Source organism: Chanos chanos, chromosome 5 (assembly GCF_902362185.1).
Source record: "Chanos chanos chromosome 5, fChaCha1.1, whole genome shotgun sequence".
In the NCBI taxonomy this organism is placed as follows: domain Eukaryota; kingdom Metazoa; phylum Chordata; class Actinopteri; order Gonorynchiformes; family Chanidae; genus Chanos; species Chanos chanos.
This window is the reverse complement of record NC_044499.1, coordinates 37599343-37614452: the sequence shown is the minus strand read 5'-3', so window position 1 is coordinate 37614452 and position 15110 is coordinate 37599343. Positions and strand designations below refer to the sequence as shown.

The window sequence follows — 15110 nt, the reverse complement described above, 5'->3', positions numbered from 1 at the left end:
ACAGCACCTCCTGCTGTGTGGGAGAGGTAGAATTTCTGATGTAAATGTAATATATTCTGTATATAATGTTCTGTTGAAGTGACTGGATTTCCTGCCAATAGAAAGCCTCCTTTTCTCAATTAAAGAGTTCATACAAACAGAAGCGTTTTTTAATCAATCAAAGAACGTGACTGTACAAATTAGAACTGAGAAAGCAAATTAAAAAGAACGTTTATTGAGATCAGATAATACTATTACCACATGAACCGAACATAGTTATGTTCAAACAGCGTTGGTCTGCATAGGAACAGAGGTCTGCGCAAACATGTTTGGACCAGAAACAGCATGACATTAACACTGGCGATTAAGCCAACATTTAGTGTGTGCTGCCATGACAGTGTGACTCCTCACGTTTCTCTCAAAAGCTATCTTTCTAGCAACATTTTGCCCACAAAGGAATTCAGAGCAAAGACAAGACCTCCATCATTTGTTGAGGCATCCTTTTCTTATGGTGATAATATGAGGATTACTAAAACTTACCCATCACAACCCCTGCTGAGACTCTTAAGAACCCTCACCCACTGAGCTACCCAAACTCCCAGACTCCGTGAGGGTAAGAAGGACTCTTGCTGCTTCCATCTCGGTTACCAATGTTGGACTGCGACGTTGCTGATGATCCAAAATGGTGACTGTGCTGTGATCTGGATGGGCTTGATTCTGAACTGTGAATCCAGCTGAGGAGACTTCAGATGAAGCCCAAAGATTTTGGCTCTGAGGTGTGGGATATATGGTGGTATCATCCACTGCTGGTGATACACAAACGGGATCTCTGTTTATGATGAGGGTGCCATCTCTCTGATATCTACGTTGGTCAGAAACATCATGTCCATTAGTTGAGCCTTCACACTGCATAAGGAGCAGGGATGGACACAGAAGAGGTAAATGTGGAAATTGATCATTGCATTCTTCAACCTCAAAGGAAAGAGCATCTTCCTGAATGGTGTGGTGTTGGTTGGCCAAAGCAATAGCACTAAATGGGGTAGATCTAGTTGTGAAAGTTTGGCAGGCCTCACCATGACTCTCTGATCGCTGGCCCTCTTGTGTCTCCTTCTCCTCAGCAGGGACAATGTCATCAAGGGTGGGATAGTGATTTTTATCTGCTTTAGTAGAGATGGCACTTTTCTGGTTGTCACCGTCTGTCTGTTCAGTCACAAAGCATGTTATTAGTGGGGACTTGTGTGGTTTACAGACTGGAGACCTGAAGTCTTGATCCATGATAGCTGACCATCCATGGGACCCCTTCTGGTCAATAACAGGTGTGTCTTGAACCATGTCTGAGTGGAGCATGAATGCTAATTCTTCACAGCCCTCTGTCTTGTTTCTAGATCCCAGGTTTTGTTGGGTCTGATGATGGAGCTTCATCAGATTGGTGATGGCTTCGTCCTCTTCTGCAGTGAGCTGGATGACTTCAAGCCCTCTTCTCGGTGGACCCTTGCGCTTGGGGGTTGTGGGGCTAGAATGGCCTGTAACTGCCCACCTGGTGGAACCAAGGTCTCGGGTGGGATATGACCCTGCCAGGAAAGGATCTGGTTGTATTGATTGGCCAGGCCATGCAGACATAATGGGAGAAGGAGTGTTGAGCTGAAAGTGCTGGACACCCTGGATTAAAAAAAAATAGGGTGAGAGAAAAATAAGTGAAAAACAGAGAAGGGCAGGTTGCCTAGACTTTAGTAAAAAAATGAATTCGAGAGTCAGACATTTTTATGGCTGATAAACCATTTAGGCCCAGTTAAGATACAAGCTGTTTTTACATTAGACACAAGAACAACACAGATTAATATCTGGGTTTTATTTTAATGAAGGCGTTTCATACAAAATACAACTGTTCCACACATTTATTATAAAGTTGAATGTATTTTTGCCAGGATTTCAGGGAAATTAAATGGGATGTTTGACTTCAGATGAGAAAATTGGTGATAGCACTGGTGCTTTTTAAAATAAAATTAACACCAGAAGCTTGTCATTATGTCAATATACACTAGGGATAATGTCCTAAAACCCTGTTTCTCAGACTTGAGTAGAACTGAGCAGCAATCTCATTAAAATATCCAGTCTGTCTGATCCCCTCTTAGTCCAACATGGACTTAAAAGGGTCTTATGTCCTTCTTCAGAACCTCAAAGAGAATTTATATAATCTGTGGTAAGCAGGATACCTCTTTGCTATAGTATTTTGTGCCCTTTAAAATCTATTTATGCAGTCTGGTAATAGGAGATCTGAGTGCATTTTAAGAGACACCTCAGTAGCTGATCACAAACCTGACAACAAAAAGGACTATATAGTCAAAACCAGGTAAGAGACTATGAAGACAACAAACACTCATAAATTATTGGACATCAACATCCTGCTCCATTTATTTGAATATTGAGCGTGTGGTAAATTGTACATTGAAATCCAATGTCACTGCAATTACTAGGCTTTGAAACTGTAAAATAATCACATTAAAACTTCAAGCCTTACCTCAAACTGGGTGACTATATTAGGGATGCGACATCCAGGTGGGAGGGATGGGTCGGTATAGTGAAAATCCATTGGGGTCATGACTGGTACTGAGGGGGGGGGGGGACAGAACAAAAAAAAACTAAAAAACTAAGTATGAGACAAGCCCAGCATAACTGAAATTCTCAGATCTTTTAGGTCATAAACAAATTGTCATTTTTGTGGACAGGCATTAGAATCAGGCTCTAGGCCCTACACTTTCAACAAAAAAGTAAATAACACCACTGTCCAAGCTTCCCTTTGCTGACAAAATATACTGAAGTGCACTCTCATCAAAATTGTATGCAGGAATTTTATGAACAAGACCACACTAACAAGGCAAAGTATAGGCACACCTTATAAGTGTCATCAGCTGATTTGTTAATACCGCTGAAGAATTAAATCCCTGTCTACAACACACTCAGACAAACTGACCCACTTTGTAAGGTGAGACAAAAAATGCACACACCTGGAGGACACTGGGGGCCTGTAGCACTGAGCATGGACTCCCTGAAAAGGGCTAAGAAGGAAGGGTGATGAAGAGTCCGGGTTGAGAACGAGGGTACCACGGCAGGGAATCCCTAAAGAACACAGACCTTGTTTACAGACACTTATCCCAGAGACACATCTGTGCCCTATTATCAGCCACTGGTTATTTTTTCCTCTCTTTCACTTTTTCCTTTTTTTTTTGCCCCACTTCATTTTTCTTTTTGGGGGGAGGGAGGAGGTCGTATAGGCCTTGGTCTTTTAATGGTGGATGGATGCCAACGCTGGCCTTTTCCAGTCAAGGTGAGCATCGCTAGAGACACCCAAGGAGTGACAATGTGTGAAATGCATCCTTGAATTTACCTAGTCAGAGATGTTAAACAACTTCGAGCTCCCTGCACAAAACAAACAGTAAAGTTATGTGTGCCCTCTTTTCTTGTTTCCATCTGTTTGAGTGACTTGCATAGACAAGGCTACTTTACAAAACACAGCGAGATCATTTAAACACCCGACACGAATTAGCAGGAGGATTTCGCTCTGAATAGTTGTAAAATACACAGACAATACGCAAATTTAGTAAAATATTGTTTGTTGACGATGATATGTGTGGTTTACACAATGTTACCTTTTCATTTGCTGCCATTATAGTGAAATTTACAGGACAGTTCACATCTTGCTGCTTGGTTAGAGAATTCAGAGTCTCGAGTGCAATATTAGATTTTAAGGAAACTAACGCCGCCTAGTGACCGCTGTAACATTTCAGGCCTATGGTCATTACTCAGTTGAGCATGGTATGACGTGAACATGAGCCATTTGGAAATTAGTGAAATTGTGTCACGAGAACACCGCTGGAGATCGCGCTCCTCTGTCTCCAGCTGATAGCAATTAGCTCTCTCATTAAAAGTAAAGGCGTTAAAAGAAAACATCGCACAGGGGCGAGCAGCGCCAAGGGTCTGAAGGATGGGCAGTCGACTGTAATAGCAGCTTTTCCTTGCACGCGGATTTAGATGTATGTGCATTTACTGGCCGCTGGAGTAGTGTTTGGATTACTTGATAGCAGCTTAATTATGGATCTGACTCTTGGATCACTATTTAGGTATGTAGTTAGCATAAAAGCGTTTGGTTAGTTTTGTATTTGTCATCTTCCATGAATGACATTCGACTATTCTGTAATTTTTAAGCCTTACTTTGCTGTTCCATGTGAGTATAGCTGACGATTATGTCCAAGCACCAAAAGGTAAGAACGTTATAGCGGCTCTTTTTTTTTTTTAATGTCCGCTTTGGTTTATTAATTTCATCTCATACTTTTAATGCTCATGACAGAGGCTGTCGATGTGGAGTGCAGGGACCGACACCTTACGGTTACTACTTATCTGTCATTTTTTGGCGCAGAAGTTCAAATCCACTTTGAAGCTATTGGTAAGGTGATGACAACATGACTTAGGAAGTGTACATGTCAGTTTAAAGCGTAGTAGGGTTTTTTGGGGCGACTTTGTTTTTTGCCCATCAGACCCTACAGGTGTCTATCCGATCACGCAGCAGCATGGATCAGAATGTGGTTACACACATACCATGCTCCCTTTGCCGGGTCGCGTTGTCCTCCGAGCTTCGTACTTCTCTTGCCACACTGACAACACGGTAAGAAGGCTTTTGTTTGGGTAAATGCCGTCCAAATGGGACATCGCCCCCTTCCCTATACGTTTCACTTTGAGCGTCTATTAATGACTTAGTAACATGTTCTGAACCAGCACCAAATGTCTCACTAGGATGATGAGGTGTTCACGTTCAAATTCAACTTAATTACTTCTGACCAACATGGTGAAACGCAAAGCTACACATTGTCCAAAACCTGCTCGTTGGGACTTCCCTGGTCTGAGAGGGAGGTCACTTGTGAGGAGAACTACATGGAGGTACTTGCTGTCTGATGAAACATTCAAGAGCACAGCTGTCTGACAAAGGGGCACAATCGGGCCCACTTTATTCTCAAATTTAAGGTTCCACCATTCCTGAATGGTTAGCCTTAAAATGATTCTTTTACTTCTCAACTACTATGCCACAAGTGAGCTCTATATATGCGGAAAATCTTAGTTCTTGGGTCAATCTCTCTCTCTCTCTTTTTTTTTTTAAAGGTGTCTGTCAAGAATGTGGCATCCTGCTCCTATTCAGGAGTAACTACCTCTGCAGAACAGATCTGGGATAATGCTGTCTCTGCTGTATGTCACTTGATTGTTCATACTTGAAGTCTTTGATTTTGTGGGTGCAGATCCATATTGTGTCCTTCTATAAACTGTGCTCCTGGGTGGAAATTTTGGGCTGTCTTGTCAAATGTGATTTTCATGACCTTGAACAGTTTACTACCTGTCACCACACCTTTTACTGATCCACAAATGTATCTGCTTTTTTTTTTCAGATTCATAGATCTTCCACCTTAGCCTGGCAGGTTGTGTTCTTGCAGGAGGGTCAGTTAGTGGAACAGATGTCTGTGGATGAGGCTCATACCCTGGGATACCATCTGAACTTCACCTTGGGCAGGATGGTCTTCCGTATGCCTTATGGGCAACCTCACTCCGTGGTCTCAGTGGTATGGAAAGAACTGGAGAATGAGCAAGCACAACCAGCAAATCACTGAAACTGTAGTGCTCGTGTCTATCAATCCACGGCTCTACTGTTTACTAAAAATCTACTGTTTACTTTTTTTTTTTTTTTTTTTTTTTTTTTTTCCCCCTCTCCAGGTAAACGGTTTACCTTTAGAGGTAGTGCACCTTGTACTGTTTTCCAGGCAGCTATGGGAAGTCCTGATGGTTGACATGGTGGCCGCATGCAATTTGTGTAAGTGATAATCTTTCTGCCTAGTCTTGTTATCCTATCCAGTCCTTCCTTACTACTTCTCATTTAATGCATGCTGATTTGTTACAGGCTACTTCCTGCCCAGTTTTGGTGTTTACATTTGTGATATTATCCTGACATGATTCATCTCCAAAAATGTCAGCTTTGTTCATGCGCTGTTCCTTAGATGAGGGCTCTTTTGATGGTGCCACACTCAGCTGGAAAATGCCCACAGTTGTGACACCGTTGGTATTGGGGCACTCGGAGTTCAAGACCAAGCAAATCAGCTTGGGTGTGGATGGCCAGCTCTTGGATGATCAGACCACCACCAGTTGGGGCTACATCAGGGAAGTCTCTGCAGAGACTGTGACAATAGCTGTTCCCTATGGGGCTAAGGGAGGCCATGGAAAGGTCAGAAAAGTGATCTTGGCTGGACTCAGCAATTGACTTCAATACACCTAACTTGATAGCCAAAGGTGAAAACATGACTTTCTAATCCTAATACATACCCTCCCATATTTTCAGAGCTTTGTGTTGCATAATGTCTATACTGAGTTTTACACAGTCCACCTGTACTATGAGCAAGTGTTTATGGATGAGTCTGGGTTTGAGACTAGACTCCGTCTTGTCAGACCAATGGCTACGCCTTTGCTGGAACACCATCCATTCACCATTAACCGTAAGTATGTTTTGTTGGAGTACAGGTGCTCTTTTGTTCACTTTGAATGTGTGTTTCAGGTTTTGAAAACAATGTCCCTTAAATGAGCCCTTCAGCATTATGCCCAAACTTGTGGAGTTGTTGGACCTGAATCAAATAAGTAGTTCAGTGTATGGCCCTTTTGAATGTCGCCAGATTTGATCATGTCTGACCAAGTATTGAGGACCTTGTAGGAATTCTCATTTGCGCTACAGTCCTCACTGTTCTTAATGTTTTTTACTATGTCAGAGACTGTCCTTGAGGAACGCAAATTCACTGTTTTTGTGGGTAACTTCCCTACTGATGTGGAGTTGGTTGCTGTGAAGCTCAACAGGCAGGATTTCACTCCATTAGAGGCTGATCAGCATGGGTATCCCATAGTAAAACTCTCCCATTCCAACAGTACCCATGCCTATGTCATCAGTGTCCCTTTTGAAGACTCCCTTGTTCCTAAAATGGTGAGGAGGGGGTAGGGGTCAGGGATGAGATGATCTAGTATTGTCATTCTTATACACATCCCCTTTACATCAACACTGACATGTATCATGTTAAAGTTATGATTTGCGTTTTTGTGCTGTAGTATTCTTTTGAGGGAGTCCTTCGGTATTCTCTTGACATCACCTATACTCTGAACGTCATGCCCCAGAAAGACTCATATTATCATCTAGCCTCTGTGGTGGCACTCATCAATGATGTCTGTAAGTGTCAGTTGACCAGTGTTCATGTAAATGGTGTTCTAATAACTTGAAGCTAAACTTGCTGATTAGTGGTGCAGTGTTTAGTGGCTTAGTGTCTTACCTTGATGTCCTGTTACCATTTCCTCCAGTCCCTCCCATGTTCAGTGGCCTCTGCATGGAGAATGGTATCAGATTTAAGATGGACCACCAAGAATTTGACTACATGTGGGAAGTTTGCATTGGGCAATTCCCACTCACTGAACAGCTGTCAGCAGAGCGTGGTTACTATATGCAGAATGGCAGTCAGAGCATGATCCTGGAGGTGCCCTTACTCAGCATTGGATACATCTATGAGGTTTGTGCTGCTGTGCAAACATTCCAGCATATTGTGTGGGTTCTAGCCTGTAGAGTGAGTGAGTTCCACTACCTGTGTAGACTCAGTTTGTTCTGTCCTTTCACAGGATATTACCTTGCAGAATTTCTTTGGAACATTTGAAATCCTTGCTAGGGATCCAAAGACAATGGAAATACAGCAGTCCTCAGCCAAACGCTGCCTCTTTAAAACCACTGAATTTGTTGGTAATTTTTTTTTCCTCCCCAGATGTACACAAATTTGCAATGAACCCGAAGGGGTGCACACACAGATGACGTTCTTGAGACTTCTCTTCTCCCTAGCATGTTCCAGTGATGGTATTATGACTGTAGTCAGTGATCTCACTAAAGCCATCCCTGGAGCCAATCCTGCCCGAGCCACCTTGCTGGATAAAACTTGCAGACCCAAGGAGTTGGATGAGAACAGAGTTCTTTTCACCTTTGGGGTGAATACATGTGGAACCAGGGTTCAGGTGAGGTCATCTCATCTTGATCATGGCCTTTTGAGTTTTGATTTGACTAAGCTGTACCTGTATATCCTCCATCCCATAGGTTGATGGTCAGTTTCTTTCTTATGAGAATGAAATAGTCGTTGATGAAGAATTCCATCCTATCCAAGAGCCAGTCATCACCAGGGATACTACCTACAGGTGACTTCTCTCATGCACTCACTGTTGTAGTCTTGGGTTTTGGTCTGATCCGATCACTGTATTTGTATATATTAACCAGCTGAAGGTTTCATTGGTTCGGACTCGTTCTCTGTGCAGGCTGACTGTGAGATGTGTATATGCAGTTGAGGCCACACACAGACTGACTGTAAGCAGGAAGTTCAGGGCAGAGGCTCCTGGAAAGGGTTCTTCGATAAAGACCAAAACTCCTGTGAAAGGCAAGTGCCTTCACGATTTTATTCTCTGTTTGCTACTGTGTGCATATTATACTAAACTTTTTTTTTTTTTTTTTCCCTTAGTTACTCAAGTGATGAAGGATTCCTTTTCATCTAAACCCCCAGCTCCTCTCAAACAGCTGCCAAGCACAAAGGCCCCTGCTATTCATAAACCAGCCAAATTTATACGAGTGTTCAGTAGGCCTGCTGCTAGGGGCTAGCCTCAGTTGTGTAGTGTGCTAGATAAGCTGTAATATGCCCATTGTTTACACACCTTGAACTGATCAGTTCAGTGTGTAGAAGCTCCCACTTGGGTGGTTCTTAAATGTGACATACTTGGAACCCAAAGGTGTTTTTTGCCCCCACATCTAAACATGCCTTTAGTATTCTTTTTGTTTTCAATAAAATATTATTTCTTATCCTGTTGTCTGGTCTCTTCAGTAAAGGGGTAGCTTTTTGTAATGGCAAATAAGTCATTAATGTGTTGAAACAAGATTAATGTCTTGTAGATAATGTTTAAGGAAACTGGTGAATATAGATATATGAATAAAATACTGGATACATATTTGCAAAAGGCTAGAACAGGCCTATGTCCATGTGGGTAGTGGTGAATATCAGAATCAAAGTCCTGTTATTTGCAATTCCACTCAATGTTCTACTTTTACTGTATTTCAACATGGGCTTTTAGATCTGATTAGCTCTAGATCAGGTTTTTTTTCCATGTAATTATTTCATGTGCACAAATATCAAGTAGCAAACACAACTGCTCATTCCAGAAAGTGGGTTTAGTGAAAACTCAGAACAAGTAGTAAACATCCTAATAGTTCGAACTTCCAGAAAGCAGAATAAACCTCTGCTCTCTGGAATACCCCCCAAAACTTTAAGAAGGTAAAAGTTTGTCAACACCTTCACAGCATTATAACTCTTAACCATACTGATAATACAAATGTAATTTTTCAATGTTCAAGGTAAGACTAACCCCTGTGGTTGCAAAATTAGAATTACTGTAGAAAATATCTCTTGGATCTGGCCAACATAAAGAACACAACAGAGAACCAGAAGATTGTCAGTTTATTGGGGTCAAATAGTGCTTGGTTCTTTACAGAACCAGCATATGGTCAGATCAGAGCAACTCCACCTTCAGAAATTGGAAAACAGGGCAGCCTGACAATGCTGGAGGAGATCAGAACTGTACTGCTGTGTCTCTCAGTGACTCAGGCAAATGGACAGATGAAAGCTGCACTGACAGTTTTTCTTTTCTCTGCTACAGTGGTGGGTTGAATTGTTTTTCTGTGAGCGGTTATTCTCACAACAAGCATGTCATTTCATTTGAGTTACTTCATTTGTTTCACATTTTACATATGTAACACAAGCATACTGTGCTACAAATGATTTTCACGTTATTTTATCATTTGTGACTTCCCATACTCCTCTCTACATGTCTATTCCATTAAATGTGCATACTTGTTATATTCCCATTACGTTCTCATCTGAATAATTTCATAATTTTAGTCAATTGAGAATGTGTGTGTGTCTGTGTGTGTGTATTTGTTTGTGTGTTTGAGGACATGTATGTTAGAGATGGGTACACTAAAATGGAAAAAGAACTCACAGTAATTATCACATGTGCCTAAAATGCTAGGAACGAGAGAGTGTAAATACCTGCATGGGTGTTGGTGTAGCAATTCTTGAAACTCATTAGAAATATTCTCTCTCTCTCTCTCTCTCTCTCTGGCTATCAAGCTATCTGGCTATCTGTTCTTCTCCACCAACAATTTGGCGTACTACCAAGGATTTGTTTGTTTAATGTATTTGAGAACTGAGAGTTGCAGACGTCAGATTTTTGATGTACTTGGTTTCCTGGTACACAGGTTTTGGTCCTGTGATTGGACTGAGAGTAAAATTCACTTCAAAGGAAAGCATCTCGGAGTCTGGAATTAAGGAAGTGGTCTTACAGCAGGTGAGTCGTGATTTGGTTAAAAGAACATATGACATTCAATTTACATTTCACCTCTCTGTTGAATAAATTCTAATTCACAATAAATGAAAATAAATTACTTTCACTTACAGTTATGGGGCACAGAAACAGGGTCAACAATTTTATGGCATTTAGCTAGACTGCAAAATGAGAATAAGTTGAGGACCTAACAATGTGATCTGCTTCATCTTTCTCTTAATCACACATTGTTTATACGATGTCACCATCCCTCCTTAAATATTAAAGTTTTTAAAGTTTTTTAAGTTTCAAGTTTATTTAGAGCTCAATATCACTGTTTAAAGTCTCAGAGGGCTTTACATGCCCACAACAAACAAAACAGGATGGCACCCTCTGACTTAATCCTCATAGCCGGCAAGAAAAAACTCCCCAAAAACCCTGGTGTAAAAGGGAAAAAATGGAAGAGATCTTCAAAGGGACCACAGAGAGAGGAGACCCCTTCTTGGTCAGTCAGGTGTGCAATAGGTGCTGACGTGTGCTAGTATGGAATGAACCTATCAGGTTGTTTTACATTTCACTCTCTTAAGTTGACACATTTCATTTGTGTGCTGTCTGGACAAGTGACTCAAAGTGTCTGCCTCCTTGTATCAGATTCATTTACGTAATATGATGGAAGGTAGAGTTGAGTTTGTGTTCTCTCAAATTGTTTGTCCTGTTTCTCTCTCTTTAATCATGTGTAAATGTTCATTTTGTATTATCTTGGAAAGCCCCCCCCCCCCCCAACATTGAGGAAAAATGCATGGGCATCCTGCGCAGTTGGAAAAGGTTTACACTTTTTTTTGTGGAGCAGGTAGTACTGACAATACTGATATCTTTATGTGTTTATTTTGTATCCATGCCCTGATTTTTTCCCTTCATGAAACTCAACAAGCATTTGGCTTTGAGAGCTCTCTCTCTTTAATCATAATAATGGACAACAAATGAATTTCATGTGTGTGTGTTAATGTATTTTATATGTCAGTGAAACAGGACTCAGGTGAATGACTGAGGCGCTGTTCATCAGGCTCAGACAACTTAAATGTTGTAGCATGTCATTGTTTATTTTGGTGAAGAATTTATTTGAATTGTGAATGATAATTGTTTTCTTTTTTGTGATCTCTTAGGCTGATAGAGGTCTGAATACAGGTATAAGCATCATTTCTGATTTAACAATGGTAGATTTCAAATGTGCTAGGATGGAAAAAACCTGTCGGGATTTTTGACATTTCTTAAGTTGACACATTTCATTTGATGGCTGTCTGAACAAGTGACTCAAAGTGTGTGCTTCCTTGTATCAGATTCATTTACGTAATATGATGGAAGGTAGAGTTAAGTTTGTGTTCTCTCGAATTGTTTTTCCTGTTTAGCAACCTTTCAGAACGTGTATAAGTGGATCTGTACAACACGCAAGTCTTATTACCTTCTGTGCTAGTGGTAGACTCATATCTGTCTTTATTTGTGACTTCAGAAAGGTAGGATTCAATTATATCTTCCCGGTAAATTAAAAAAAAAGAAAAGATGAAACAGATGATAGTATTTATATCGGTACTAATAATTTTATTGGTAGATGTATTGATATGTAAACCTTTGTTTGTGTGTGTGTAGAGTTATATTCAGTGTACAGTTATGCAAATATACTTTTTTTTGTTTGTTTGTTTATTTGTTCATTTGTTACGACAGCCAGTTTGCTCAGTGTATATCACTTGTGGCTTTTTAAAACACTGTCAGCTGCAGGTTAAATAACAGATTACATTTATCTCACTACAGACACTCCTGGATGGTAAATTAAATGAGTAACACACGTCATAACTACATTTATTTACAGCATCTTTCCTCTTGCTCGGTCTCCAATAATGATTCTCCTTGTGCTGTTGTCAGGTTGGTTTGTATACACATCAGTTCATTTGCCCTAAATGTAATAATGATTCATGATATCATTGACCCTTTAGTGACTGTTGGTTCAATAGAGAGAAACATTTCATCCTTTCAGTGTTTGTGCATCTTCATTTTCTTGAACGTATCATTGTTTGCCAGGATTGTGCGCTCTTTGCTCATGTCGCATTCATCAGTACCACTTTGTGAATGAATCTAAGACCTGGACTGAAGCCCAGAGATACTGTAGAGACAATTACACTGACCTGGCCACTGTTTATAATATGGAAGACATGAACAGGCTGATTGATGCTGCAAATGGCACTTATAATGGCTTAGCCTGGATTGGGCTATTTGAGAGTGTGCAAGATCATGTCTGGCAATGGTCCTTGGACGACGATGATTTCTATGGAGAGGGAGAGAGAGATTTTAGGGACTGGGATGAGTCAGGACGTGATCCAGACAATGTCAACGGTCAACAGTACTGTGTGCAATTGTTAACTAATGGAGAATGGAATGACTTCTGGTGTGACCGACTTTTACCATTTATTTGCTATAATGGTAAAGCATATTTGAAATCCTATAAAACATTTAATGTCATTTTACATCAATGCCCTCAGTTTTCTTTCCATTTGAACTTAAATATGAAATAACACGTTTATTTCAGCAAGCACACAGAATTTCACTCTGGTTACTGAACAGAAGAACTGGACTGAAGCTCAGAGCTACTGTAGAAAATATCACACGGATCTGGCCAGCATAAGGAACACAACAGAGAACCAGAAGATTGTCAGTTTATTGGGGTCAAGTAGTGCTTGGATTGGCCTTTACAGAACCAGCATATGGTCAGATCAGAGCAACTCCACCTTCAGAAATTGGAAAACAGGGCAGCCTGACAATGCTGGAGGAGATCAGAACTGTACTGCTGTGTCTCTCAGTGACTCAGGCAAATGGACAGATGAAAGCTGCACTGACAGTTTTCCTTTTCTCTGCTACAGTGGTGGGTTATTCTCACAACAAACATGTCATTTCATTTGAGTCACTTCATTTGTTTCACATTTTACATATGTAACACAAGCATACTGTGCTACAAATGATTTTCACGTTATTTTATCATTTGTGACTTCCCATACTCCTCTCTACATGTCTATTCCATTAAATGTGCATTTTACTTGTTATATTCCCATTATGTTCTCATCTGAATAATCTCATAATTTTAGTCAATTGAGAATGTGTGTGTGTGCGTGTGTGTGTGTGTGTGTGTGTGTGTGTGTGTGTGTGTATTTGTGTGTTTGAGAACATGTATGTTAGAGATGGGTACACTAAAATGGAACGAACTCACAGTAATTCTCACGTGCCTAAAATGCTAGGAATGAGAGAGTGTAAGTACCTGCATGGGTGTTGGTGTAGCAATTCTTGAAACTCATTAGAAATATTCTCTCTCTCTCTCTCTCTCTCTCTCTCTCTGCCTATCAAGCTATCTAGCTGTCTGTTCTTCTCCACCAACAATTTGGCGTACTACCAAGGATTTGTTTGTTTAATGTATTTGAGAACTGAGAGTTGCAGATGTCAGATTTTTGATGTACTTGGTTTCCTGGTACACAGGTTTTGGTCCTGTGATTGGACTGAGAGTAAAATTCACTTCAAAGGAAAGCATCTCGGAGTCTGGAATTAAGGAAGTGGTCTTACAGCAGGTGAGTCGTGATTTGGTTAAAAGAACATACAACATTCAATTTACATTTCACCACTCTGTCATTCTAATTCACAATAAATGAAAATAAATTACTTTCACTTACAGTTATGGGGCACAGAAACAGGGTCAACAATTTTATGGCATTTAGCTAGATGAAGATTTCTCAGTTTTATCCAAAACTTAAAAAGGTTCCTAATCTAATGTTCTTGATCTAATCATCAGGAGAGCCTCATATGAAAGCATGTCAAATGACAGTATGTCAAATTCTAGTTCTGTGCATAGGATATGAGTGTGTCATGTTACCTGCTCTTTTCTGTGAAGAGTGGAACTGAAATCACATTCTTCATCTGATTTGCCAGGGTGGCATTAAAGTCTCACGGTTGCCTGACCATTGAACTGTGTGTTCTGTGTTCCTCAGCTGAAGGAAGAGTTGACCAGACGTGGGATTCCCGGCACCATCACATTACACTTAAGACGCACTTACAGGACCACACCCTGAGGGTCTGATGAGGAACTGAAGTCACACTCCCAAATCTAGTGTGAGCTGGGATTCGTTAGGCTGGGGGACATTGAAGACTATTTTTTTCAATTTTCCTGGTTTGCGAACTCTTACTCTTAGAACAATTTTTCTCATCAGCTCCTTTCTGGAACTTTATGATTGTGTGTGACAGTTTTTATAAGTTGACATGATGTTCAGTTGTAAACTGATCGGGAAACTCCTGTCTGGTGCAACCAGTTAAAACACTGTCTCGCAGTGCAGGGCTACACCCTACATCTCAGATTTCAACTGCACTTATTTATGACCAGGGACTCCAGGAAACTGTAATTAAGCTGGTGTGTTAGCTATGGTTGCTTTGTTTCGAGTCTGAGCCGCAGTTGTTTAGTCAGGCCACAGCAGAACCTTTGGCAGCATTGAGTGAATAGAGATATCCTCTATGGAGAAACGATAGGACACAACAGAACATGCGCTGTGTAATGATTGTGTCTGGCTTCATATGTGCAAACTTTACATGTTCTTCTTGTTGTGCAAGGGGAGGACAGTGGAATCACTGGCATTCTGAAAATAAAAAAAGACATTTAACCGTACATTGGATGACTTCTACCATTTATATAT

The 15110-nt window shown here is 40.7% G+C and overlaps 1 protein-coding gene across 1 annotated transcript; it reads left to right on the top strand.

The window, feature by feature from the left end:
* Positions 1–5051: 5051 nt before the first annotated feature.
* Positions 5052–14495, top strand: LOC115812502 (uncharacterized). Its single transcript, XM_030774980.1, has 13 exons — positions 5052–5060; positions 5412–5582; positions 5734–5830; positions 6015–6238; positions 6353–6506; positions 6774–6982; positions 7105–7222; positions 7351–7556; positions 7663–7780; positions 7877–8046; positions 12501–12777; positions 13909–13997; positions 14415–14495. Exons 1-13 carry the CDS (start codon positions 5052–5054, stop codon positions 14493–14495), a joined length of 1923 nt encoding a protein of 640 aa, XP_030630840.1.
* The last annotated feature ends 615 nt before the right edge of the window (positions 14496–15110 follow it).